The sequence below is a fragment of the Halichoeres trimaculatus genome, unplaced genomic scaffold (genome assembly GCF_033239565.1).
Source record: "Halichoeres trimaculatus isolate MK-OKI-2021-1 unplaced genomic scaffold, fHalTri1.1 fHalTri1_scaffold_13, whole genome shotgun sequence".
Classification (NCBI taxonomy): Eukaryota; Metazoa; Chordata; class Actinopteri; order Labriformes; family Labridae; genus Halichoeres; species Halichoeres trimaculatus.
Genome location: NW_027437191.1, coordinates 18,640,086 through 18,665,507, shown reverse-complemented (window position 1 = coordinate 18,665,507; position 25,422 = coordinate 18,640,086). Strand labels below are relative to the sequence as shown.

The 25,422-nt window shown below is 40.7% G+C and overlaps 1 protein-coding gene across 8 annotated transcripts in view; it reads right to left on the bottom strand.

The window, feature by feature from the left end:
- The window catches only part of gphnb (gephyrin b), a 124,479-nt gene that overhangs the window by 69,247 nt on the left and 29,810 nt on the right, over positions 1-25,422 (bottom strand). For all 8 annotated transcript variants that reach the window (XM_074684716.1, XM_074684717.1, XM_074684719.1 and 5 more), the window contains exon 2: positions 14,900-14,978. In XM_074684716.1, the coding sequence (XP_074540817.1) occupies positions 14,900-14,978 (79 nt within the window). The remainder of the gene's footprint in view (positions 1-14,899; positions 14,979-25,422) is intronic.

Here is a 25,422-nt window from a genome sequence, read left to right as displayed (position 1 = left end):
TGTTTCTCTGCACCAATGGGAGCCGGATGAGGTGTTTCAGGCATCTTGTGAAAATGCCTCCCTTGTGAGGTGTTTCAGGCATGTCTATCTGGAAGTAGACCCTGGAGTAGACCCAGGATACAATAGGGAGATTTTTTATCTCTTAGCCTGGAAACACCTCGGTATCCCCCCAGAGTGAGAGTGCGGTCACACTGGCCATCCAAAACGTGCCGTGCCTAAGCACGATTGCCCCCCTGCAGCGCTGTTCCCCAGCTGTAGGGTACGGCCAGCGGTCACACTACCCCAATATGAACCAGACTTTAGTGGGTATCACAGACGCGCATGGCCTGCCTATGTCATCGTGAAGCATCTGTTTATATGAAGCGCAATCTCATCAGAGTAAGCACAATGAGACACAGAGAGCACTGCTACAACTTTAGAGACTTTTGAACTTATATTAAGTCGTTTTCGCCTGACACAGCCCTCTAACACCCATCTGCTTCGTTTAAAATGATTGTCGAGAGATGCGCTCGCGGTGATTATACGTAATGGATCGCACGCCCTGTCCACGTGCTTGTGCTCGTGCATGAAGTAAACCGTGCCGAAGCCCACCTCTTCGAAGCGTGCCGAAGCACGGAAGGGAATCGTGCTTGAGCACGGCACAGTTCACACTCACACTGGCCATTCCAAATGTGCTTTACGGCTGAAGCGTGCTTAGGCACGGCACGATTGGCCAGTGTGACCTCGTGGGAGTGGCAATGGACAGGGGCCACTGGTCTTAGCTGATGATATTGCTGCCCCTACGACCCAGACCCCAATAAACAATGAAAGATGGATAGATGGATTGATTACATTTTTGGTTTACAAGATGAGAAGATTCAGTGTACCTTTTTTTTAGTGTCAAAAGAAGCCAAGTTAACAAAGAGCAGAGGGGAAATATTAAAATTAAAATTTAATGGCTGTCTGTGTGGTTAAATCACATAAAAACGAACACATTTTTCACATTTGAAAAAGAAGTTATGCTGACCCCTCAGGTGATAAACAACACAAAACTAGATATATGAAGTTTTTTGACTGGGGTTATTTGTGTAAGCAGTACAGGTGAGCTATATCAAATAGGTGAGGGGACAAAGCCACAGTTATATCTTTTGTGGACTCCAGAATTTCTGTCAATATCTTTGCTTACACAATAAAATATGTCAAAGAGAAAATCAAGTTGTGTCCAACATTTGAGATGTTTTAGTCTATCTTTATCTGTGTAAAAAAACACGGAATATCCCCTTTAAAAATAGACAAAAAAGATGTTTCAGATGAGGTCTTCATCCAAATCAGAGTCCAAACAACAAATAGGTTTGATCTGTCGTTTAAAACCAAATAAGATGATTGAAAACATTAATTGAGAGATCACTGTATGATTGATAAAGTGTGGGGAAATGTGTGACAGAGTAAAAAAAGGAACAAAAGAGAAAAAGAAAAAGAGAGAGACAGAGAAAAACAGCAGAAAAGAACGTGAAGAGACAGAATGCCCTTGAACGTCTCCTCTCCAAAGGATTTTCCACAGGACGGCCCACTGAAGAGGGAGCTCTGACAAGGACAGAGCTGCTGCTGCTAATGCTAATGCTGAACATCGATCTGTGGTGACCTCCTGTGGCCAGACGTGGTATGACATGCCAAAAAAGAACAACCCCAGGCTCAAGGTGAAGGCTCTGCACTAGACACCCCTTATGTAACCCTTTTCTTTTTTTAAGATGCGCTATTTCTGGGCGACTACTGCATCATGTTTCCCCTCCGCGACAGCCACTTAAACGCCATGATACCCTCGCTCAAACACCCATGAACTTTGTGAACATTCAAAGCACTGGATACTTTCCCCAGTCTTTCAAGGATGTGTTTTACCCTCATTAGGTTTACAAACAATACATTTAGAACCCTGGCAAAATCAATCACAAAATCTGAAACACTGCAGCAAGCATGCACAAGACTGCAAGACAGTGTTTGTTCCTGACACAGGAGACAGAGAAGTCAAATAGAATCACTGAAGAAGCACTTCTGCATGAAACACTGCACATGCATGGCTGCCAGGAATGTCCACTGACTTGTTAACCCACATACTACACCCCCCCCCACCCCCACCCCCACCCCCCCCACCCCACACACACACACACACACACACACACACACTGCTGCTGCTGACACTCCTGTGATGGCACAAGTGATTTACTTCTCCTGATGTGTTTAAGAGACAAGGTGGGGGAGTTTTGGCATCTTTGCATGTGTGTGTGTGCCTGTGTATGATTGTGTCCATGTATGTGTATTGGCTTGTTCGTGTGTGTGTGTGCGTGTGTGTTACACCTCAGGAGAGTAAAGTAGCTGTCAGGACAAATCACCTCTCCCCCTCTCCTGGGGTTTTTATGCCTCTCTGTTTCAGTCCAAATGAAAATATGCTCAACACAAATAACTAGGGTTCCTTCCCAGTGTTTCCAAGGCAACCCCTCCTGCCTGAAGCCTCCAGGTGCTGTGTTGTTCATTGTCAGAGAGTGTGAGAGTTTTTTTGTGCGTATGTGTGTGTGTGTGTGTGCGTGCCAGTGAATGTTTGTTGTTGTTTTTTTGGTTAACTGTCGGGGATGCCATTTCTGTGTGAAAGCAGGAATATGTTGTTGACTGGACATTTTTCAGCCTGTGGGTGTAGCCTGCGTGTGGCTTTATTATGCTGTGAGTTATAATGTGCTCTGAATATTCATGTGTGGCCACAAAACATGTATGTTTTTAAATATATGTGAGCATATCCATGGACAACATACTACTTGTGTTGTGTCTTAATTAATGTATAGATGTATATGAGCGTAAAATTGTGGGTATTTTTGCATTTATTCAAATATTTGTAGCAACGGAGGTTCTGTGTATTTCTATATAGCAGGGTTTTATGTTAGTAATCCAACAGGTTTGCAAGATGCAAGATGAATGCACACACTTTCTGACACTTTCTGTGATGTTTACTAAACACTCTGTGATATGACCAAACAATCAAACTCTATTGATGTGATATTACTGCAGCTCAAAACAACTCTTCAAAGATGTCCCACCTGGTACAACGGAGGATGCAGTCTCAAGATTTATGCAGTCAGTCACCAGGAGGGGCTCCTAATGTTTAAGCTTCACTATTACCCCTTTTTTTTGACATAGCTCGTGCAAATGCTAGTTACAGGCTAGTGCCTGGGTTAGCACTGGCTCTTTGTGTTTCCAAAGCACTGACTTTGCAGGGGCTGAGGACAGGGTTACCATGACCACCCACTGGCAGTTCAAAACAGCATTTTTTTTTTTTTTTTTAAAGAAAAGCTGTCAAGCTAGTTTTATTTGTTTTGTTAGAGTTTCTCAAAACTTGAAATAGAGGTGAAATTGAAGCAGCACTACATACATATGTTGAGTTTCTCCATTGTAGCTTTGTGGGCTTCCGTATACAAGGAGTGTCCTTGGGTAAACAGCCACATATTGTGGCTTCTGCAAAAAAGAGACTGAGACCTAATCCAGGTTTGATGTAAACGGTATATTGGAAAACTCAACACTTGGCCATAACCACACAGAAAAAAACCAAACTCAACTCTGGTAACTGAACACATCCCACATTTCCAAGCAGATGCCTCCACACACACACACACACACAACACGCACAGACCAGACATTGGCTGCTAGACCGTCCATTGCTAGTGATGCATTCACTAAGACCTTGTAACTCTAAAGCACACAATAACTCATCTTAACAGTGGCACATCCCTGTTATCTAACACTAACAACTCACCACATCTGTTACAGTGTGCAGTGATACTGACGTTTTACACTGATGCAATGACTCCAACTTGGCTCCTTGCTGATGAAAAACCAAATAGTTCTGAGGAGGAATGGGATTAGGATCAGCTAAGTGCTAGCACTTGTGCTTGCACTGAACAAACACCTGTTTTTTTTGATAGAGAAAGGGTACAAATAGAAGCTGTAGCATATCAGTTTTATTTTCAAGGCCAGGTACAAAAACTGTTGATCCCTTCAGTGAAACAAGTAAGTCATGAGCTGGGACAATTGATTAATTGTTTCCCCTAAATGAAAATCAACCAGTCCAGTCCCTGCAGCTGGACTGACCATAGAAATGTCATCTTGTGACATGGAAAGCTCCACTAAGGCTACGTTCATGAGGAAGTTGAGACAGAACAATGACATGGATTAAAATAGTACTACAGTTACTTCGTAATACTCCTCAATAATATCTCTGAGTATAAATGCACCATTCCTGGAGCAATTCCAGACTTTGTGTAAGATTAAATGTATTCAAGCTTTGTTTCTAGCACATACATGTAACCGACTGCTACTTAGTTGACACGAAACTTAAAAAAGCCTTGGCATCTTAAGTCTTATTTGCTAATATTAGCAATATTACTGCTGAATTACTGGCTGAATTAATTAACAATTATAGGAATAGACTGTTTTACATATTTTTGCATTCTTACAGATGTTGAATTAAGAGGAGATTGTAAATTTGAGTATAGTACACACAATAGTTATTACTAAGTTTTATATATGACATGAGAAGTCCATGTCCTGACCAATATATTGTGACATAGTGGATCTGATTTGATCTTTGGTATGTGTAGAATATGAATCAATAGGTAATAATGAGATACAAAGGTCAGTCCAGCTGCATCAAGACTTGACAGGGTATGTTGCAAATATGCCGAACACACCAAGGTTATAATAGTTTTGGATTTGTCATTATAGTTTAGTTTTAGTTAGTTTTGACATTTTATTTTCCATTACAGTTTAGTTTTAATTAGTTTTAGAGTAGGCATTCTAGTTTTTATTTAGTTTTGATTTTTGCAACAAGGCTTAGTTTTAGTTTAGTTTAGTTTTAGTTTTTTCATACCTTATTAACCAGGTGCAGGATTCAAAAAGGTCAGAGTAAATATTTCGTAACACTGTTTATTTTCCAGTCCAACATAGTGCTCACTGCTCAGTCAATGCTGATACTGAACTGTTGGCTGCTGCCTTAGACACAAGAAAATAATATAAACTTGGTATAAAAAATATAAGCATAAATTATATAAAGTAATGTTGACATAAATTACATAAAAGTAATATTAACATAAATAAAAAAAACAACAATATAATATGAGCTTCTATAAATAAAAACTTTGACTCTGTAACAATTAAACTATTACAGATGCTCTAATTCATTGCTCCACCACGTTTCGTCGCAGCACAGCGCACAGCCAGTCAGTGCAGTTAACAAGCACGTCCCAGTACGTCACTATAATGGTACCATACGGCACTGACAACTGCAGAAAACTGTCTAAAATTGGTTTGGAAAATGTGACTGATTAATTTAAATCCTAAAGGCTATTAATATTGTCAAAAACTATAACTAAGGGAATTTTGTCTATCATTTTAGTTAGTTTAGGTTAGTTTTGTAAACACAAGATACAGTTTTGGTTTACTTATCGTTTTTGTTTTCTTTTCTAGTTTTTATTAGTTTGAGTTAACTGCAATGTATTTTAAATGTTAGTTTTCGTTTTTCGTTTCGTTTTAGCTAACTATTATAACCTTGGAACACACACACATACACAACACACAATACCTATGAATGCATATATGTACATGTCTGTATACATGTATAGCTTAATGTACTGTACATAGCTTGAAGTGTACCCTAAGTAAGCAAACATGTATGTTTAGATGAGAATGTGTCTTCATGAGCTGATGCAGATTTGTGTGTTTTGGCGAGACTGGCTCTCTTGCAGATAGAGTGCTCGTCTGTATTTGGGAGGATGTGCTCTGAATTGAGTAAGGCCTATTAGAAGGGAAAGGGCCTGCAACATTTTAATCTCAAACAGCCATCTATGTCTCTTTCTACTGCAGGGGGTTACGACAAATAAAGCTCTTCTTCAAACTGCAGGCTGGAGGTAGCTTTTTTCGCTTGAGGTGTGGACAAATCCTGAAGCGGGTGGAGGAAGAAATGGAAGGGGGAAGAGTGAGGGAGATCTGTGTGTGTGTGTGTTTGTGTGTATGTGTGTGTGTGTGTGTGTGTGTGTGTGTGTGTGTGTGTGTGTGTGTGTGTGTGTGTGTGTGTGTGTGTGTGTGTGTATAAAGAGGGCGGAGTGGAGCATGGCAGTAGTTTTGGCCTGAAAGCCTGGACGCCTGGGCCAAATCTTTCTATGAATAAAAGACGAGCACAGAGAGGAGGATAAAGAGAGAAAGTGGGGATGAGGGAGGGAGGAACAGAGTGAAAAGAGCGACAAAAAGGGAAGGATGGACTGTCAGGGGCACACTTAACAAGGGAGAGGGAACGAATGTGTGTGCGCGCGTGTGAGGCAGCTGCAAATCTCAGCGGTTGCGGGACACTTCCAAGATAAGACCCATCTGCTGCGGTGATTTCATTAATAATACAAGCTCTTTGTACAGGGCACTCAATCTCACTCTTTCTTTCTTCTTCTTGCTTTCCAACACACACACTTTACCCAGGGAGGAGGAGAGGGGAGGAGAGCCTCGGCCATCTCCACACTCCCAGTTGTAGCGTTCAGTCGAGCCCATTACAGCTGAGATGTTGGTTCGTCCATGTGTAGCAACGCTCTCAAGAGGTCACCTCTCAACATGTTAGCTGAGAGTAGCAAGAATGGAGGGATGGAGCTGGAGGAGGAGTCCACCTCTTCAAACCCCAACCGTGATGAGAGCTCAGCGAGTGGTTCCACTCTCATGATTCCACTCACAGGCACTAAACAACATGCACACCGACTAAGGAGCACACAAACAGTATAAAATAATCTGCAGACCACTCCACCCCACAAGGATTCTGTTTATTTACAGAATAAATGTCATCCTGGTACAGAGCTGTCTTATCCTATTGTCTTTTTCTAAACCATCCTTCGTCATGGAACCTACAGACTTCATAACAACACAGGTTGTATGCATGTCAGAACGAGCACCGCTACTGTTTGTTTCATCTACTTGTTAGGTAAACAACACCTCTGCTCGGGTCTGTAGGTAGTCGTCAATCATGACTTTTCTGCTTTGGTTATGTGCTTAAATAAATTATAAAATCATTCTACAAATTCTAATTTCACATAAAAAATACTACTTTTTAAAGTTAGTTTTTGGGGCTTTTTATGCCTTCAAAAGGATAGGAAGGGACAGGAGCGGAGAGTTACACATGGAAAGAAGCCACAAGCTGGATTCAAACCAGGGCCACCTAAGAAAGGACAAACCTCAACCCAGACCAAGGGGCCATCTGTGCCCCCAAATCCTGGAATCTTTAATGGCTTTAATCTCACATAAATCTTCATAACAGAATTTGTGTGTTGTGTTCATAACAGAAAAAATGATTTCAGCAATAACCTGTTGCCATGCATCCAATCAATTATCAATTCTCATTTTTCTACCTGTTGACAGTGAAAAAAACAGTTTTCACTCTCAGGCTTGCCTTGAGACAGGTGAAATAATGAAAATTACTGGGCACTGATTTGAGACCAGTTTGAATAGCTACTTGTAACAAGTAAAAAAAAATCTGCCAATGGAACAAGAGAAAAGTTACTTGTATTAAGACATGAAGCATATTTTCTAGCAAATTTTTCCTATAACATTTGCAGAATTTTGCAATTCGGACCTCATTTTTGTCTTTAAAATACTAAAAACAAGACATTTTCTGGAATGATAAGATGAATGTGGCACATATCAAGTGTAATTAGACAATTTTACTTGAAATGAGACCAAAATGCTCGATAAGATTTTAGTTTTTGCAGTGTAACTTAACTGTGAGAGATGAAACCCATGTGAAAGTGCCAAAAAAAATTTGAGTGTTAAGTGCTTGGGGCTGGCTCAAGGATAAGAATCTAGACTGGTCAAAAAATAACAATAACAAAGATTTTAAGCCTAATTAGCTAATCTCCTAATGACACACAATGTACAGGGGGTGAATACAGGGGAGGAGACAACATAGCTGTTAGCTAAGGGGTTCAATGCTAGCCTCAACTCTTCCTTTTTACCTCCATTAGATTGACTGATAGACATCAAAACTCTGCTTCACAAACAGATTGGTGATGTCTCTGACACTATGTCCACCTATTATAAAGTCTGTGGCTTCAACTCTCTCCAGAAGGCAAAAGAAGAGCAAGATCCTGTCCTGCAATCCAGGCAATCCAGGCTCTGGAAGCAGAGCTGGTGAGTACATCTTTGCCAATTGCTACAAAGTGATTTCAACCTTTAAAAGTGGTGAAACTAGCAACAATGGTAAAAGTTGGGGCATGAGTCTGATGTGACTTTGTACAAAACAAGCAGGTAAATATTTTAACTCAACTGAGCATTAAAATATACAGTTTATTGTTTATACTGCGAAAAGACTGGTATCATTCACCTGCCAAAGAAGTGTTAGCTTCAGTGCTATCAGATCAAATCCTTTTAGAATTAATAAACCCTCTAACATTTGTGCCACATTATTAATGTTTTTAGCTGGGTTATAGGGGAATACTGTCCAGTGAAAAGGCAGTTTCCCCTTCAGAGAAAGGCCCCTTTTCTCCAGCTCACCCTGTCTGAATTCTAATTTGCACAACCTCCCATTTATCAGCCATGATTCTTTAGACATCTTTATTACAGCATTCAGTCTTCTTTAAGCTCTGTTTTTGGTGTCCACCAACCCCTGATGGGAATCATCTGGCCTTTTAAATATTGTCTTGTGGCTTACATTGGATCTTTATTTTTTTAGAGTGAGCAGTTAGTCAACAAAGGTGTAGATTCAGGAGATGTTAACACAAAATAATAAGCTAATAAATGCTAAATGGCTCCAAAGCACAAAGTGGATGTGTCTTTCTGATTCTCCACAGTGTTATTACACATTAGGCATGACATCATTTGTTTCATTGTCAGTTTAACAATGTGATCAGCAGCATCTTTAAGACATTGGTCGCTAACACTAATGATGTAGATGTTGAGGATAGTGTTTAGCTCAACCTTGCTTCAAACACAGGGTTAATACTTTCATGACATTTGATCTGAGAAAAAATATGTCACACTTATGATGCCAACATGTGGTAGAGTTCTTGACAGCAAAGGTTTGTGTTTGTGTGCTTCTATGTTTGTGTGTGTGTGTGTGTCTGTCTGTCTTTGTCCCCTGACTGTGAAATCGGGCCTTCTGTCACCCATCTGATTGACTCCTGGCTATTCTTAGCCATGACAATTTGTAAAATTGACAAAGGATGTTACAACACAAGTCGCTGGAGGGCAGAGACACAGAGCTGGCTCAACAGCCCGGGAGGGAGGCTCACTCAGCCTCCCAACACAAAAGCACAAACACCCACAGACAAACACTGTGTGACCGAAATATATGAATCCAAGCAGGAGCACTAACTAACTGCTGAAACAGTAAAGATGCAAACAAAAATCTCACTCAAGGACACCTGTATGTTCACACTCACAGTGACACCAGTCTCATCTGTGTGTCCTTGAGTCTAGCTATCATTTTTTTGACCCCCCTCTTTGCTATGCTTCCTCTCTGTTAGCCACATGTCATTTGTCACACCTCTGGATGCTCCTGAATGCCAAACTGGGCAGACTGATGGATTACATGTGCCAATGTGTGTTTGTGTGCAAGTGATTATATTTTATGTTATGTGTAGTGCTGCAGGCCCCCCCTCTCTCAGCCTCCGTCTATGTGTCTCTGTCACGGCAGCAGTGGCACATTGAGGGCACAGCGTTCTGGCTGGTCTGCCTGATGCAGCCGCTGACTCGCAGTTTGGCATGGATTAGCACGGCATGGAAGGTCTCAAACAAGGGGAGGCTGATTAATGTGATTCAAACTGTTTCTGTTATAAGGTAGAATGACCCTAAAGTTATGAGGCAGAATGGCCTTAATAAATAAATAAATAAATAAATAAATATATATATATATATATATATATATATATATATATATATATATATATATATATATATATATATATATATATATATATATATATATATATATGTATATATATATATATATATATATATCACATCACACTATAGATCCATGTACCACACATCGCTACTCCAAAAAGAGGCAGGGCAAGATTAAGTAGAACCCGGAAGTGGGAGACGAACACAGAAGATGTTCAACACAAACGAATGTGCTGCCTTGGCAATTTGTTCCATTCTATGTGGAGAGACAACAACAAAAAAAGAAGTGTAGAGACTAGGAATAGGCCTTGCAGACGTGCGCAATACAGTCTCTCAGTTCTTCAGCGAGAACTGGAGGTAAAAAGCAACATCTATATGACACTTACCTGGTGATAAAAAAATATATATACTAGTGCTGGGCAAGTTAACGCGTTATTTTCGCGTTAACCCGTCAATCTATTAACGTCGTTGAATATTTTATCGCACATTAGTGCATGTTGCTCACATGCTTTTATTTTGTAAATGTCTGTTGCTGACCGCGGCAGAACCGGAAATGAAATTGGCGGAAAAACACGATGAGTAACCAAAACAAGCATGGAGAAGAGGGGCAACGCCACGGAACTTAAAGGCGCTCGCCACTTGGTGTATCAGTCCGCGCGCGCGGCGTGCCAGATATAAACAAACGCAGGTAGTCTGCCAGGACGAAGAGACACGATGAGAACTAGAGCCTTATTTAGCTGTGTTTTTGTGTGAAATAACGCACTGAAAATTCTCTAAATAAAGCGTGAATGCAGACCGATATCAGATTTTTTCGGTGGGAGTCCGTTTATTTGTGTTTTTGGTCAAGTAAAAATTGGCCCCGTCTGAGTGCAGAGGAAACCGTCTGACGAGCAGGGTGGGAGTGTTTGGTGCGAGCGCCCTGGGCTACTGCTGCACAAAAACACTGCTGTAGGGGTAATTTCTGCCCTAAACCTTGTGATAGGACCCAACTTGTTCCATCACTTTAATGCCCTGACAGTGGCAATAAGCTTTAATTTTGTATTTACATTTTGTTAATTTGATTTGCACTAAATATGTGATTTAACTATTACTGTATAACAAGTACTGATTTAGTGTTTGCATGACAGATGTTATAGCACTTTCATTCATATGGTAGAACATTCCAATAAAAGTGCACTATACACTGTTTTTGAATTCATTATTAGATTTTGAATTTACAATGCAATTAATTATGATTAATCAGGGAAATCACGCGATTAATTACAATTAAAAGTTTTAATCGTTGCCCAGCCCTAATATATACATATGTATTTTTTTCTTACGCGAGTCTTATCACTTCTTGACTCTTCCTCCCAACATATTTTACAATCCCAGAAAGAAATACACAAAAATGGCAGCTGTTAATCCACATTAAATGTGACGTAAAACCTTGTTTTTAACTTCTTGTAATGAATGAATTTAAAACTTTTCAGTAAAAAGAGGACTTGAACACAAGGCAGTCAAATTATATCTTTAAATCACCACAACGATCCGACTTGGGAAACATTTCTACAAGGTGTATTAATTTTGTAAAGTTTGACCACAGCCCATCTGGAATGACTGGAGAGACAGATTTTTTTGACCTGTAAGCCAGTCATCAGGGGATGCAGCTTTTTTGTGGAGACTTCACTTCAGCAAGATGACATCCATATTTTTCACAGTCTATGGTTGTGACTGAGAAACAGATTACAAAGCACCGGTGTAGTTATTTGGCCATCTTCAATGAACTTGCTACTTTTAAATTTTACCAAAGAATCTAACACAAACACATACAGACAGAGAAAGTAATAAGAAATGGAATGGAATTGAACTGCTACAACCTCCATACATGGGGCAACACTAAGTAAGTGTTTCCCCTAAGAACTTACTATTACTTGACACTAAAATACTTTAGTCAATACTGATCTATTTTGGTTCAACAAGCTTAAATAGTAAAACTTGAGGGTAAAAAAAAGGGGAGTGACAATGGATGAAAGCTGAAGTACATTAATCCAACCAGGTAGAACTGAGTCATTTTAATCTTTTTGTTGCAGCGCTCTGGAAGAGTTAAAAGAAAAAAACTCACAAAACACACATGAATAAAAGCCTATTTGTTTGTGTTCACACAGCTTAACTAAACAAGTGTGACCACTCCAAGTTTCCCCGCTGTCCATCCTGTGCAAACAAACATGCCATGGATCCATAATCACTGTGTGGCACTCTTTCTGGCGTGACGCACATGACATGGCACAGGCCTCCTCACGCTCCCTCTCTGTGTCACACAGAGCCGACACACACGATACACATCAGCTTCAAAATAAACACACCGTAAAGGACATGACAAGCATGGATCAGTCAGGGGGTCCCATAACGGGGGGACTGGTTACGCTCCACTGGTATCGACTGGTGTGATATTGTGACAGAGGAGCAGGGCAGCACCAGCAGATCAATGTCTGTATGGAGAATGTTTCTGATGTGCAGAGAAGTGTGTCTGAGGCTGCGTGTCGGGGTCACAGCGTGCAGTGTTTCCAGTCATGGGCTGAGACGACATTTCAAAATGCAATGTGTGATATAGGCTGTGATATTGATTAAATCTAACATCGCTTGAGCCCCACATGTAAATCTTAGTGACATCAAATCAGACATGAAAGATAACATTGCTTCTGTTGTAGACTGCTGTTGTAGGCATATTCATCTTACATCATATGGCCAGAAGTGTGTGGACAGAGGTTTAAGTTGAAGCTTCCAGAGACTCTCTTGGCTTCCAGAAAACCTGACTGGCTTGCTTATATCCCACCTCTCTGTCTTCCTATTATCTTGAATTGAGAAGCACACCATATCACCAAATATCAGTACCAGACCTTGGTGACTGTCTTGTGTCTGAATTAGAGCAAAACCAAAACATCCAAAATATCTGAGATGGTCTTTAAAGAGTGGAGGCTGCCACAGCTGCCAATTAATGCCCAGGGTTTAAGAAATACATAAGCAGGATTTGAAAAAAAAAAAGTATTAGTTTTTATCTTGGAGCCATGATTTTCCTGCCTGTCTTGGTATGATGTTTCTATCATGCAACCGGTGCAAACCCAGAGCCACACCAGGCAAATAGATATATCCAAGGTAGACTAGTGACAATCATTTCACAAGGCAAGAACATGTACAGTGCATAAAAGTATTCACATCACTTCACTTTTTGTCCACATCTGTGATATTTGGGGATAGGTACTGAAAAGCGGTTCCTGTTAAGAACAGATCAATGTTTTAAGAAACAATCAAAATGTTTCGATCCATTGATATCGCTAGCCTTTGTGCTTAACGATTCTCCTATTGATTCTTTATTCTTTGCCAGAGCTGCCGGACATTACGGCAACTAGTCTGCTGCAGCTGTCATTTCTTAGCAGTCAGATAACAATTTCCCAAGAAAACTCTGATTCAGGATTTTCAGCTTTAAGTTTTACTGAAGAACTGAACACACAAGGAAATGTAAATTACTCTCTCACATGAGATTCCTATTCAACACATTCAACATGGTAAACATCTCATTATTTCTCAAAAATATATAAACAAAATACCGCTAGCTTGATGTTAACCTATACAGGAAATTACAATGATATGCTAGCAGTTAGCATACATTGGTACATCTTCGTTTTACAACAGAATTTCAACTTTCATCACAGAAACATATCACAATTACCCTTTTTAAACGATACTGAGAACTCCAAATGAGAGTGACACACAGGCTCATGGCTGGCTTCAAAACTGTGGCAAGGTTCCAAACAACTTAAACAACTGCTCTATAACCACATGAGAAACTAGATGACCTATTTCAGTCAATAACATATAACAAGTGTACATCAACCACACATGATATGTGTTTTTGACTTATACGTACTCATGTCCAAAGATATCCAGATCAATGATGATGTCAATATGACTGATTTCATATTTATTTACCTAAAACCTCAGTAAAATGCTTTTGGCACAGAAAACCTTTAAACCCTACTTTTTGTGCACAGAAAATTCCCAGGAGGAACTGATAAGAGAATCAATAAAGAATCTGATTGATAAGCCGCATGGATAAGGGCATTGGTATAAATAAAATCTAATAAATACCCATCCCCAGTTGTATTACAGCCTCATTCCAAAAAGGAGTAAATTCTTTTTTTTCTCTCAAAATTCAACACACAACATCCCGTATTGACAAAAATTCAAAATAAAGTTTTTTTTTCGTTTGTTTGTTTTTTTTTTTCATTTTTTTTGCAAATGTATTAAAAATCAAATAGCAAATAATTTCTGGATGCACTGTGGAATTGATAAAACTGCAAAAACCGTCACCATAGCACAAGTACCCTTTATGCAAGAGCTCCAAAAAAGTTCAACAAATTGTCAGGGATGTAAATGTTAATTTTCTACTCTGATTGGGTCAAGTGGTTTTCAGTGGACATCTTCACATGCTTGATTTAAAAAAAGAGACATTCATGATCGCTTTTGTATTTTTGTGACCTGAGTTAACAAAGAACACATCATCCCATTTGGGATGTCTACATCAGAGATATACAAATTGTGCATTGAGAAAACCTGAAACAAGGAACCTTTTCAAGCCTTTAAAGGCTGCAAAAACAACAAGTAGCAATCCCTCCCTTGTTATGAAAACATTAGCTGATTTCACCTCCGTCTGCATCTTTGAGCAAATAATGACTCCTCGCAGCAACAAAGAGAAATCCTCAAACAGAGTTCTGCAGCTCTTTTGTTGTTGCCATGCATGCTGGGAATCTCTCTCCATAGGGTGACAGCAAGCTCCCAAACATGTTATTGTGAGGAGTTATTTTCAGTCAAAATCTTGCACAACAAACTGAAAGTAAACGTGTATGGAAGTAAAAAGGGGTAGCTTAAAACTGGTTGAAGGACTCAACTCCAGAGTAAATGATTGTGAACGTGAAGGTGCTGTAAGATGTTTTGTTTAAGCTAAGGCTGATATGAAAGTGTTGATACTCACAGGGAGGGATCGTGGACGAGATCTTTGAGGTTGATGCCACTGCGGTCCTCGGCGAGGTTTCGAAAACAGCTGTCACTCACTGCAGAGACAGAGAGATGGAAATTCAATTAGCTCACAAACAACAGGACCAACTGGTATTGTTACATAGACCCATAGATAAAATAATCTATTTCTTATAAAAGACGAGTAAGTCAAGTAGAATGATAACAAAAACTAAACTGTTTTGTCTTCAATGTGTCAGTCATGAACAATGCAGCTCTTTGAGGTAATCAACTGGGGCCAGCTCCTGATCAGTAGCTGTTTTGTTTTGTGAGTCTTTAAGCTTGTCTATGTTGTTACTTTGTAAGCAGTATAAGTTTACAAATACATGATAAGAGGTTTTCGACTGATAATAGAGATATTTGTTGTACTTTTTTAAAATTTATTTTTACTTTTTGTAGCACTCTTCTCCATGTTAAGTATATTGGGTATATAAGTAAAGCCATATAAATAATAATGAACATCTTATGTAATGAATTTTTTTTTACATGAATAATTTATTTTACACATTATTTACATTATTTTGGGTAATTTATTAATCTAGGCAACAAAAAATGGGAGGAGTCATTTGGAAACCTAAAGAGCCGGTTCTTTTAAGGGAACTGAGCCAATGGAGCCAGCTGTATATAAAGAGCTGAAATTCCCATCACTATTATCTTCCTGGAAATCAAAAGGCTGCTTTGTGCTCCTTGGTTCACCGTTTTTACATCTTATAGAAGGAAGGAACCAGTTCTGGTTTTGAAACACAGACACAATGCTGAGCCATGAATGATGATGGACGTGTGACAGAAAACTTAAAAATCTGAAAAGCATTTCATTGATAACTTTTTTTTGCATACACATCAATACAGGATGAGCCATTGCTTCCTTATTCAAGTTTTCTAAAAAAAAAAAAAAAAGGACACTCAAGAGTTGGTTCAAGAACAACTCCTCATCTGCCATTTTTGGGAAATACGAAGATATCAGTGAGACAAGCGATAAGAAAAAAAGTGAAAGAGATCTATTTTTTACTTCAAAGGAACTTCAGAAACTAAAATGATAGGTACACAAAGAAAAACAATTAAAATAGAATTAAAAAACAAAACAAAATAAAAAATATAGAGGTACCTTTTTTGACAAAACATAAAAATGAGGCTCCCATCCCTCTAAAAACATCTGTCTGTATTCATTGTTACGCTTGGCCCTTACTATACACCTGTGAAATTATAATAAAAAAGTCACAGGTGTGACCTGTTTCTGGGGCTCACAGAGATCTTGCATTGTGGGAGGAATGTCTCCACACCTGCTCTCAGGTAACAGAGAGAGACAGAGAGAAGGAGGGGTAACAGACAATATAACAATATGAGAGTGTGTGTCTCCTCTGTGGTTTAATGCATTAAACAGCTGCTTATAATGATTGTTTTTCGTCTACCAACATACCTTCAAAATCCTTTCATATTAAAAGCATGCTTGTTATCACAATATGAAACAAGACAATTTCCACGAAAATCGTGAGGGGGGCTCGGATGGGCGGCGACGACAGCAGTGGCAGGGCTTTTTACATTCATCACGCACGGTGAAATAGTTAAAAAACACAGGAGAGATGTCACCAGTGTGTTTGTGTGTGTGTTGGCTGTTTAGGCAAACAAACACAAGTTTCTCTTTCCCCTAATGACCTCAAGTCAGTATACACAGCTGTGTGGTTACCATAGTGATGATGATGATGACGATGATGATGCATCAAGGGGACATCGGAACTCCTTTGTGTCCTCTGATCTGAAGCAGGAGTATTGGGTTTGACTTGGGTCTGAAAAACCTGCCTTTGTGCTGGGGCTATCAGAAATGCTAAGATCATGATTATCTGAGGATGAACACAGTGATGTGTTTTACATGTCTGTTGAGCCAGAAATGTGCCCAAGGCAGCGATCTAAAAATGGAGTAGCAAAAGGTGATCTGCAGAAGTTTGTGATCAAAGAAAACAGGGGCAAAGCAACCATCAGTCAGTCAAATCAGCTTCACCCTAAATTTTGAAAATGTATGCACAACTTATGTTTTTGCTTTTTATGTTCAAAATGGGTGTAAACAAGAAAGTCTTCCCTGGTACAATATGAGCAATAACATGGGTCTCATTGGGGACTCCCACACTTTTGGTACCAGCCTGGATTATGAATCCAACATTTTGAGTTAAATGAAGCTTCACATCCTTACTCCATGTCCTTTGACCCACGAGTTTCTCCTAAAGTGAATGACAAATCAAATGTGGTCACCATGTTAAAAAGAAATGTTCAAACTGAGCAACTCTACACACACTGAGGGACGCCACACCTTCATTGTCTCCATGCCCCTCAAATGCAGAGCAGGTGGGAGCCACATGAGTCATCGTGGGGATCACAGGCGGATGGGGTGATGGATGGAGTGAGACAGTGTGGAAGACATAGACACAAGCAGCGGGAAATGTAAAAAAAAAAAGAATATGACAAAACAACCAAAAAGAGACAGACAGATGAGGATGACGAGAGGGACAAGGTGCTTTTTGATCTGACGGGGCCAAACGTGAACAGACAAGCTTGAGTCCTAAAAATAGAAGCAAAAGGAAGCACCCGAGGGAGTTGTGAGGGTGGCGATGGTAGTGGTGGTGCAGTGGATCTAATCCAAAAAAAAAAAAACCTGATGCGCTAGCTTTAGACAAGACTGGAAATGTCATCATGTTTCTCCAATGAAGTGCCATGATCCATAAACGAGGGGAGGGAGGCAGAAGGAGGGACAGGGTGAGTGGATGGGTGAAGCAAGAATGGTGTAAAAAATGGAAGTCGGGTGTCAAAGGGAGGGGATGTGACGGAAAGAAGTGATAGGGATGGGAAAAGGATGGAGACAGAGGTGGAGAGGAGTGGGTAAAATGGGGATGTCAGGTGGAGAGAAAAAAAAAGGGAAGTGGAGGAAAACGGTGCCGATGGGGCAGCAATGTGGAGACAGAGGTAAACAGAGGGTGCAGGACGTTGCTCTCGGCTCTGGCAAATAAATGGGAGAGTGCTGACATTTGCACAGCTCGGAAAAGAGAGAGGGAGACTCAAGAGAGACAGAAAGGCTGCGGGAGGGAAGGAGGGATGGGAGGATGAGTTATAGCGAGAAAAAAAGGGCTGAGGGAGTAGAGAAAAAGGGGAGCAGGCACATGGAATACACACCACCCTGGCTTTAGAGGGGCACTGCTGCATAAGTGCATGTGTGTGTGTTTGTGTGTGTGATGGGGAACTTCCTTCAAGACTGCAGTATTCCTTACACACGCACGCTCTCATGCACACACACACACACACATACACACACACACACACACACAAAGCCTTCCTCAGTCTTTCTCTCCCAGCTACCCCTTGATCTAAAAATAGCCGCTCCACTCTCCTACAAGAGGCAGCAACCATTCTGAACCAATCAACAAGCTCTGTCAAAGGCATCGGTACCCACCACCCCTCGATCTGTGTGTGTGTGAGCATGTGCACATGCATGTGTGGGTGTGTGGGTGCATGTGTGCAACAAGGGGGAACTCCTGACTGAAGGTAATGAAACTGCCCCTCCCTGCATGCTGCACTGGTAGGAAGGAGTAGTGGAGAAAGCGATTCCTTTCTGCAAAACAATGGCAGGGAAGGAATCAGGAAAAGAAGAGAAGGAGAGGGGAAAAGAGGGAGATGTGGCTGCAGTTGAAACAGGCTTCAAAGGAATATTAATGTGATCCTGTGCAAGAGCAGAAGATGGGGGAGAGAAGGAGAGAGGATGGAGGAAAGAGAGTGAGAGGGTGGTGGGGGGAAAAAGGTGCGCAAGAATTCATGACGCTTCACCCTCCCACTCTCCAAACTCCGCCCATGCACCTTTCTCCAGGTATGCACTGCATCAATATCCCCAAAACCTGCAATGTGGCAGAAAGCACAGATTTTGTGATCGCAGCAGACATCGACTTAGCTCTACTTCCAACCCGACAGTCTAAGGTCATGGCTAAAGTGAAGACATAATGCAGTGACCCTGTCCCACCCCAGAGGGCGCTACTTCCCACAGCACACAGCAAGCTAAAGGTCAATGCTTCTACATGGCTGAACAACAACAAGCAGACAGACAAAAAAGGCCAGAGAGACAGTTGGTCACTTCCAATATCCAATCCTTCTGTTCAGTGGTAAAACATTTACAGACAAGCTGCAGCTCATATCTTGTTAATTCAATTTCAGTAAAATACAATTTTAATGAGATGCACAAGTTAAGCCTTTAAATTTTAATCCTGTATAAACCTCATATTAAGTGTTACTTCTGAAGTTCCTGAAAGTTTTTTTCTATTCTTGTCCATCTTTGCATTTTCCAGCTAATATTAGTTAGCACTAAAAACACTGTGATTAAGTTCAAGATTCAATAAAGTGACACACATATCACAATTACTTTGCACTGCATTTACTTTAACACAAAGGGCTCTAATTTCGTAGACCAGGCGCAGGCGCACCTGCCCTGCGCCGGCCTTTGCCGTGTACACAGGGCGTGACCGGCGCACTTTGCAAGTTTCCTGCAGTGCCAAGAGAGGCGCAGTACAGGCGCACATGAGGGCAGAGCTGCGCGTCCACGCCTCCCTCCGTGCAAATGGCAGAGAGGGAGTAGAAAAGCCATGAGTGGGTTTAACACAGCCGAGCGCTGTTTTCACCAATCAAATGAGCGCCTCTCCTCGCCTTTAAATGCCCTGCAACTGAGGCGCAGCGTCTGATTGGTCTGAGTGATCTCCAGCACCACGGAGAGAATGCTGGTAGCGGAGACGGTCAGAGCCGCTGTGCCTGCGCAGGTCAATGGACAGCGGGGCGCATCGGAGGACACGACGCGTGTCACCTTGTGGGCCAGCTCCCGGGACAGATTTAATCTGTTCCTTTGTCTTTATCCGGAGTAAAAAATTAAGAGGTAGTTACACAGCTGGCTTATCCATTCGGAATACTTTTGATCCACCTGCACTCCTGGTTTGTCATTGCCAAGCAGAGCCTTTGGTGATATACTGTATACTCTCCTAGTGTCTCCACCTCATCCTCCTTACAACAATGTACTCCATCTTTTTAGATCACGTTAAAAATAAAGACTAAAACAGAGAAATATGGGAAATCACAGGTAAATCCTGAGAGACATACATTTATTTTGTCTGTTTTTTTCTTCGTCTTTTCTCTCCCTCTTTTCTTTGAATTAAATGAAATGAGAGAACCAGATATTTATTCATTATCAGATGTTAAGGCTGTTTATTGTTTAATTGTAAGATGTGCATCAAACTTCCAGCTGCCGTCAGGTTAACTTTCCATTATGACAAACGGCTTTAATCTGACATCAGCTGTGACGGGACAGTTAATATAGATATAAATGTATATGCTGGTTCAGACAGTTACATTAAATAGTGGTTGCTGTGATTGTTTACTGCATCAAAATGTGCCTGACACTCTGGAAACCTGCCTCTGAGGCTTTGATGACATGTGCGCACATGTGCGCCTGTCACCAAATTACAGCTGTGTGGGGTGCGCTCCGCCTTGCGCCGAGGATAGACCAGGTTGGAGCTGGTGAGCTTTCAGCGCACTTTTTTGGCATGAAATTGTCACTGAGCCAACATGAATCTGCCGACACCTCCCCCTGGCGCGCCGTCACACCCATCTCTGCGCAGACGGTCTACCAAATTGTCAAATTGGCAGCACACGGCGGTGCGCCGCACAAAATTAGCACTGCGCAGGCTGCGCCAGGCTTGCGCCCCCTGCGCTGCGCCACGAAATTAGAGCCCAAAATCTCAATTTTATGCATGAAATTACAATGCTGCACCCTATGAACATAGGCTACAAAGTACCCACAAGCTTTTTAAAAACCAAATTTAAGACATTTTAAGACCTGATGGAAGGAAAATAAGTACATTTTAATGATAGATTCTAAACTTTAAATGTGGTTTTCAATCAATCTTTATTTATATAGCGCCAAATCATAACAAATGTTATTTCAAGACACTTTACAAAAACATTTACAGGTCTAGACCCGTAAATATTAATAAAATTTTATTAACAGAAACCCAACATCAAGACAAGATAAGGAGTCTTATCTTATCTTAATCCACCATGAGTACAGGACTTTGCAGCATTTAGCAGCATTTTTGAATAATTTGAAAGTCAGCTCATAACTGGCTACATTTACACGCAGTCAATAATCTGGTTAAGGTCAATATTCCGGTTTCTGAAATGTTCGGAATAGCCTGTTTACATGAGTGACAAACAGAGTTCTTCCTGTTTACATAAGTGGGATAATATTGCAGTTTTTGATGTAATTTTTCTACCATGGTTGCCCTATTGACTAGCCTCTTGCGCAAAAACGCTCTTTTTGCCTTGTCTCCCCAATGTCAAACTGCTCTCTGTGCTATCAGAAAACTGACCAGTCCTGCTCCTGTTCTTACAGCTCTTGTTTTTGAGAAACCCTTTTAGATACAGGTGGAGCTGGGGCTGTGCTTGGGAGGAAGGGGAAGTTTCCTTCTTCTTACATAAGTTTAAGTGTCTCCTGTTGAACTACTGTATTTTCCGCACTACAAGCGCACCTAAAAGCCTTCAGTTTACTCAAAAGCCGACAGTGCGCCTTATAATCTGATGTGCCTTATATATACCCCTACCATAGTTAGGGGGCTTCGCCGGAGTAACAGCGGTAAGCAGTAAGAACATGTAAAGAGGAATTTTGTGAGCTAATGTTAGCTCACAGGCTGGCCCGGGCTTCTTCTATTGTTTATTGTTAGAGCAATACAGTGCCCCCCAAAGGTCTGGCATTTGAACTGATCTCTGGAAACGGCTTTTGTGGACAGCTTCGTCTTTACAGCGCACTTTTTTTGAAAACGGCTCAGAAAATAGTTGGATAGGAAAATGTGCGGCTCCGTGTGGATGTAGCCTGAGTTTGACTGACTTACTGACTGTTTTGTTGACATTCCCTTTAGCGCAGCTTTATCTAGTGGATGCATAACGCAACCCCAGCCACTACTATAGCTTCTATTCTATGCGCCTTATAATGCGGTGCGCCCTATATATGAAAACAGTTTTCAAATAGGCCATTCAGCGAAGGTGCGCCTTATACTCCGAAGCGCCTTGTAGTGCAGAAAATACGGTATTCAAATGTTGAGAAGGAGACACTGGCCTTGATTTGGGCACTGAGATTTTTTATTGTGTATGTGGACCTTCAGTGCCAGCGACAGATAACACAGATCACAATCTGCTAACTCTCCCGGCTAATATGCAAAATGCTAACCACAGACTCACTTACTGATTGCTGTATTTAACCATTAGTTTTTCTTTGTTGATTACTTCAATACATTTGTTGAAAGAAAGAATACGCTCAGGCTGGAGTGAGACTGGCCCTTTAACTTGATCTCCCAGTTACCTACCAGATCTACTACCCTAGCCTCTAAATAAAGACATAAAACCCCAAAAATAAAGTCAAATGAGGAAATGAAACCTTTTTTTTCCCCCAAAGTTAACATTTTTTATTTGCTTTTTCTGTGAAATCTACTCTTAAATTTGCCTCTATCTGTGTTTGTTTGTGTGTGTGTGTGTGTGTGTGTGTGTGCAAAGGCCTGAACATCCCCAGGCTACAGCAGCGAGAGTACAGCAGGAGGTCCAAGCTCCACAGCATTACACAGGGTAACACCACTCACACAGGATCAAGACATATAGACCCTAACACAAACACTAACCCATGCTCATAGAGGGTTAATGGCTGAGCCAAAGAAGCATGAGAGAGATCAGTACACAGGGGAAGACATCAAGAGCCCGCAAAGCCCAGAAGTGATCAGAGGGGAAGAAATGTCAATGAGGGGGGAAAAAATGTATGAAAACACAAGAGAAGTTATTGCTCATTCTGTCTCTTTTGACCTGCAAGTTAAGATGAGATAAATCTGAACAGATCTACATGCTCAAAGTGTATTCTAACATCTTTCTCCTTTTGCTTATTTGCTAGTGAAAGAAAGACAGCTCCATTATTTAATGGTACTCTGTTCATCACAAGCAATCTGTAGCATGCTCTGAAAACATAGTACTCAATATCTCAGAAGTAGTAGAAGTTGAGTGTTGTAAAGATTTGTATTCAAGAGCAGAGGGTGGGTGTGTAACTATGCTTAAAACCATATTCATTTCAAAGTTGAAGCATGATGAAAAGTCTCTCCTTGTTGCTGCTGTATCTTAATCCTTCGGAACAAGACAAGCAGCCGCCAAAGATTTCTTTTGAGCAACTTCAGTCTTACACATTAGCCTACAGCAAATTAAAACAAAACAGTCAAATGAGCCAGCCAAACAAAGGGAGACGTTTGGTGAATGGTGAGTCTCTGTATCTTTATACAGTTGGTAAGCAAGGTAGTCCTCCAAATACTGTAACTGTAAACAGTCTCTACTTAACTGACTGTATGTCACTTTAAAAGTCGGAAGATTAACAGTATTTGACTGTTTTGTAGAGGAAAAGTCATTATCTGTTTTCTCAGGCAACATCAAAGGAGGATTTAAAAACATCAAGTCAGTCAAACTTAAGTATTCTTGTTTTGATGAAATTTTCAACATGGTACAGTAATACTGCTCAGTTTTTAGGCTGTTTGTCAACCTTATTTAACAATGTCACTTTCAGGTCTTAACACACCAGATGTTAGCATGCCAAGATGCTGTCCATATGGAGTAAAGGTAACAAGTATGCAAACAGTTTGAAAGCACCGTGAGGACTATCCTGTAAAGCTAGTGTTTTCTGGGATAAAGACTTTGTTTCACATGAGCACTATCACCCGCTGTCAAAAGGATGTGGCTCTTTCCAACGAATATCTTTCCTTTTGAAAGCAAACAAATGGAGAGCAGATATATTTACCACTTCTCACAGGTCGGGGCTCCAAGACGTGTCTGTAACATGTAACGTTAGTGAATCCTCATTATGTCATACCAGTGCTCATCTACCAGCTACAACCTCGCTGAGCAGAGCAGACGTAACTTCACTCTTCATTTTACTGATACACTCTCAAGTTTGAGCAGACCACTGCAGAATAACTGCTGTGGGTTGTAATGAACATTATCACAAACAGCTTAGCCGGTGCTTTATCACTTTTCTTGTTTAGCTTTCTTCTGCTCTTCTGCCCTTTTCCTTTTTGACAGTTCAGCTCGGGTTTTAGACACAATTAAAACAAGATTTTTTTTTAATTTTTTTTTGCAAAAACAGGGCAGACCTGGCTTCTCACAACTAGACTTTGCCGGTTGGCTTAATGTTGACATGGGGACTTTTAATCAACAGTATGTGCTGTAAATGGATTATGTGGTCAGGTCAACCACAGAAACCAAGGAATAGCATTTGAAATAACATATTATGATAATATTATTTCTAAATCGTGACATATCAACAGGCAGATATATAAAAGACTACTTTAATAACATTTAAAAAGTCCTCAAATGGCCTTTCAGTAAAAACTAGAAAGCAGATGTTCTTGGACTTCATGTGTTAAAAGTTAAGTAAGCTAACAGGCTGAATGTCTTTTTCAAAAGGATACTTTTGGTTAACTACCAGGCTAGGTGCTGTCCATCTGTTATACAGCAGCTTAGCCAGCTAGCAGGCTAATGCTGTCACTCTGTTAGCCGCTGGCAGAGAGGATTCATAAACTGCCACTATGTTCCACTCCATCATTTCCAGGACATAAAGCAGTCAGCACTCATTATCTCCTTTGGATCTCACACTAATGGGGTTTTCCCTTATAGCAGGTCCCCTCTCTCTCTCTCTCTCTCACACACACACACACACGCACACACACATACTTATACAGCTCCAATGTACAATAACAGATGTATTTATACATTAATGTGGGCAAATGTTTTATAATACACAAGCATTTGTCAGGTGAATATACCTTTACTCAAGCATAGAGACGTGAACACACACACACACACACACACACACACACACACACACACACACACACACACACACACACACACACACACACACACACACACACACACACACACACACACACACACACAAAGCCCGAGACAGCTCATCATGCATCAGCAGTTTTACACATCTTGTGCTACAAATCAGAGTGCAGACAGAGCGTCCAGAGTTGCTTCAGCCAAAATCTGCTTCCAGTCCAATTATGACTGCGCTTATCTATCATTATGACACTTTATGCTGCTGCCCTCAAAAGAAAGTGACAGATATCTGGCTTGCTTGTAATTTTGGATATAACATAAACTTCTGATCTAAAAAAGAGCATCCAGTGGAGAAAAAATAATTCAGTTTGAATTGGCACATTTCAAGACATGTTTGTTGTAGATCAACCAAAGTGAATTTCCAAATTTTTATGTTTAAAAAATGTATGAATGCATCTTGACATGTGCAGGGAAAAGAATCTTCTTCCTCTAATCAGTCTACTTGGCATTTCAATTGTTTCCTTTTCTTTATCAGCTCACAGCAGTGTCAGTGGACCTCCAGCCTTGGAGAGGCTACTATGGAGGTCAAACACTGGATTG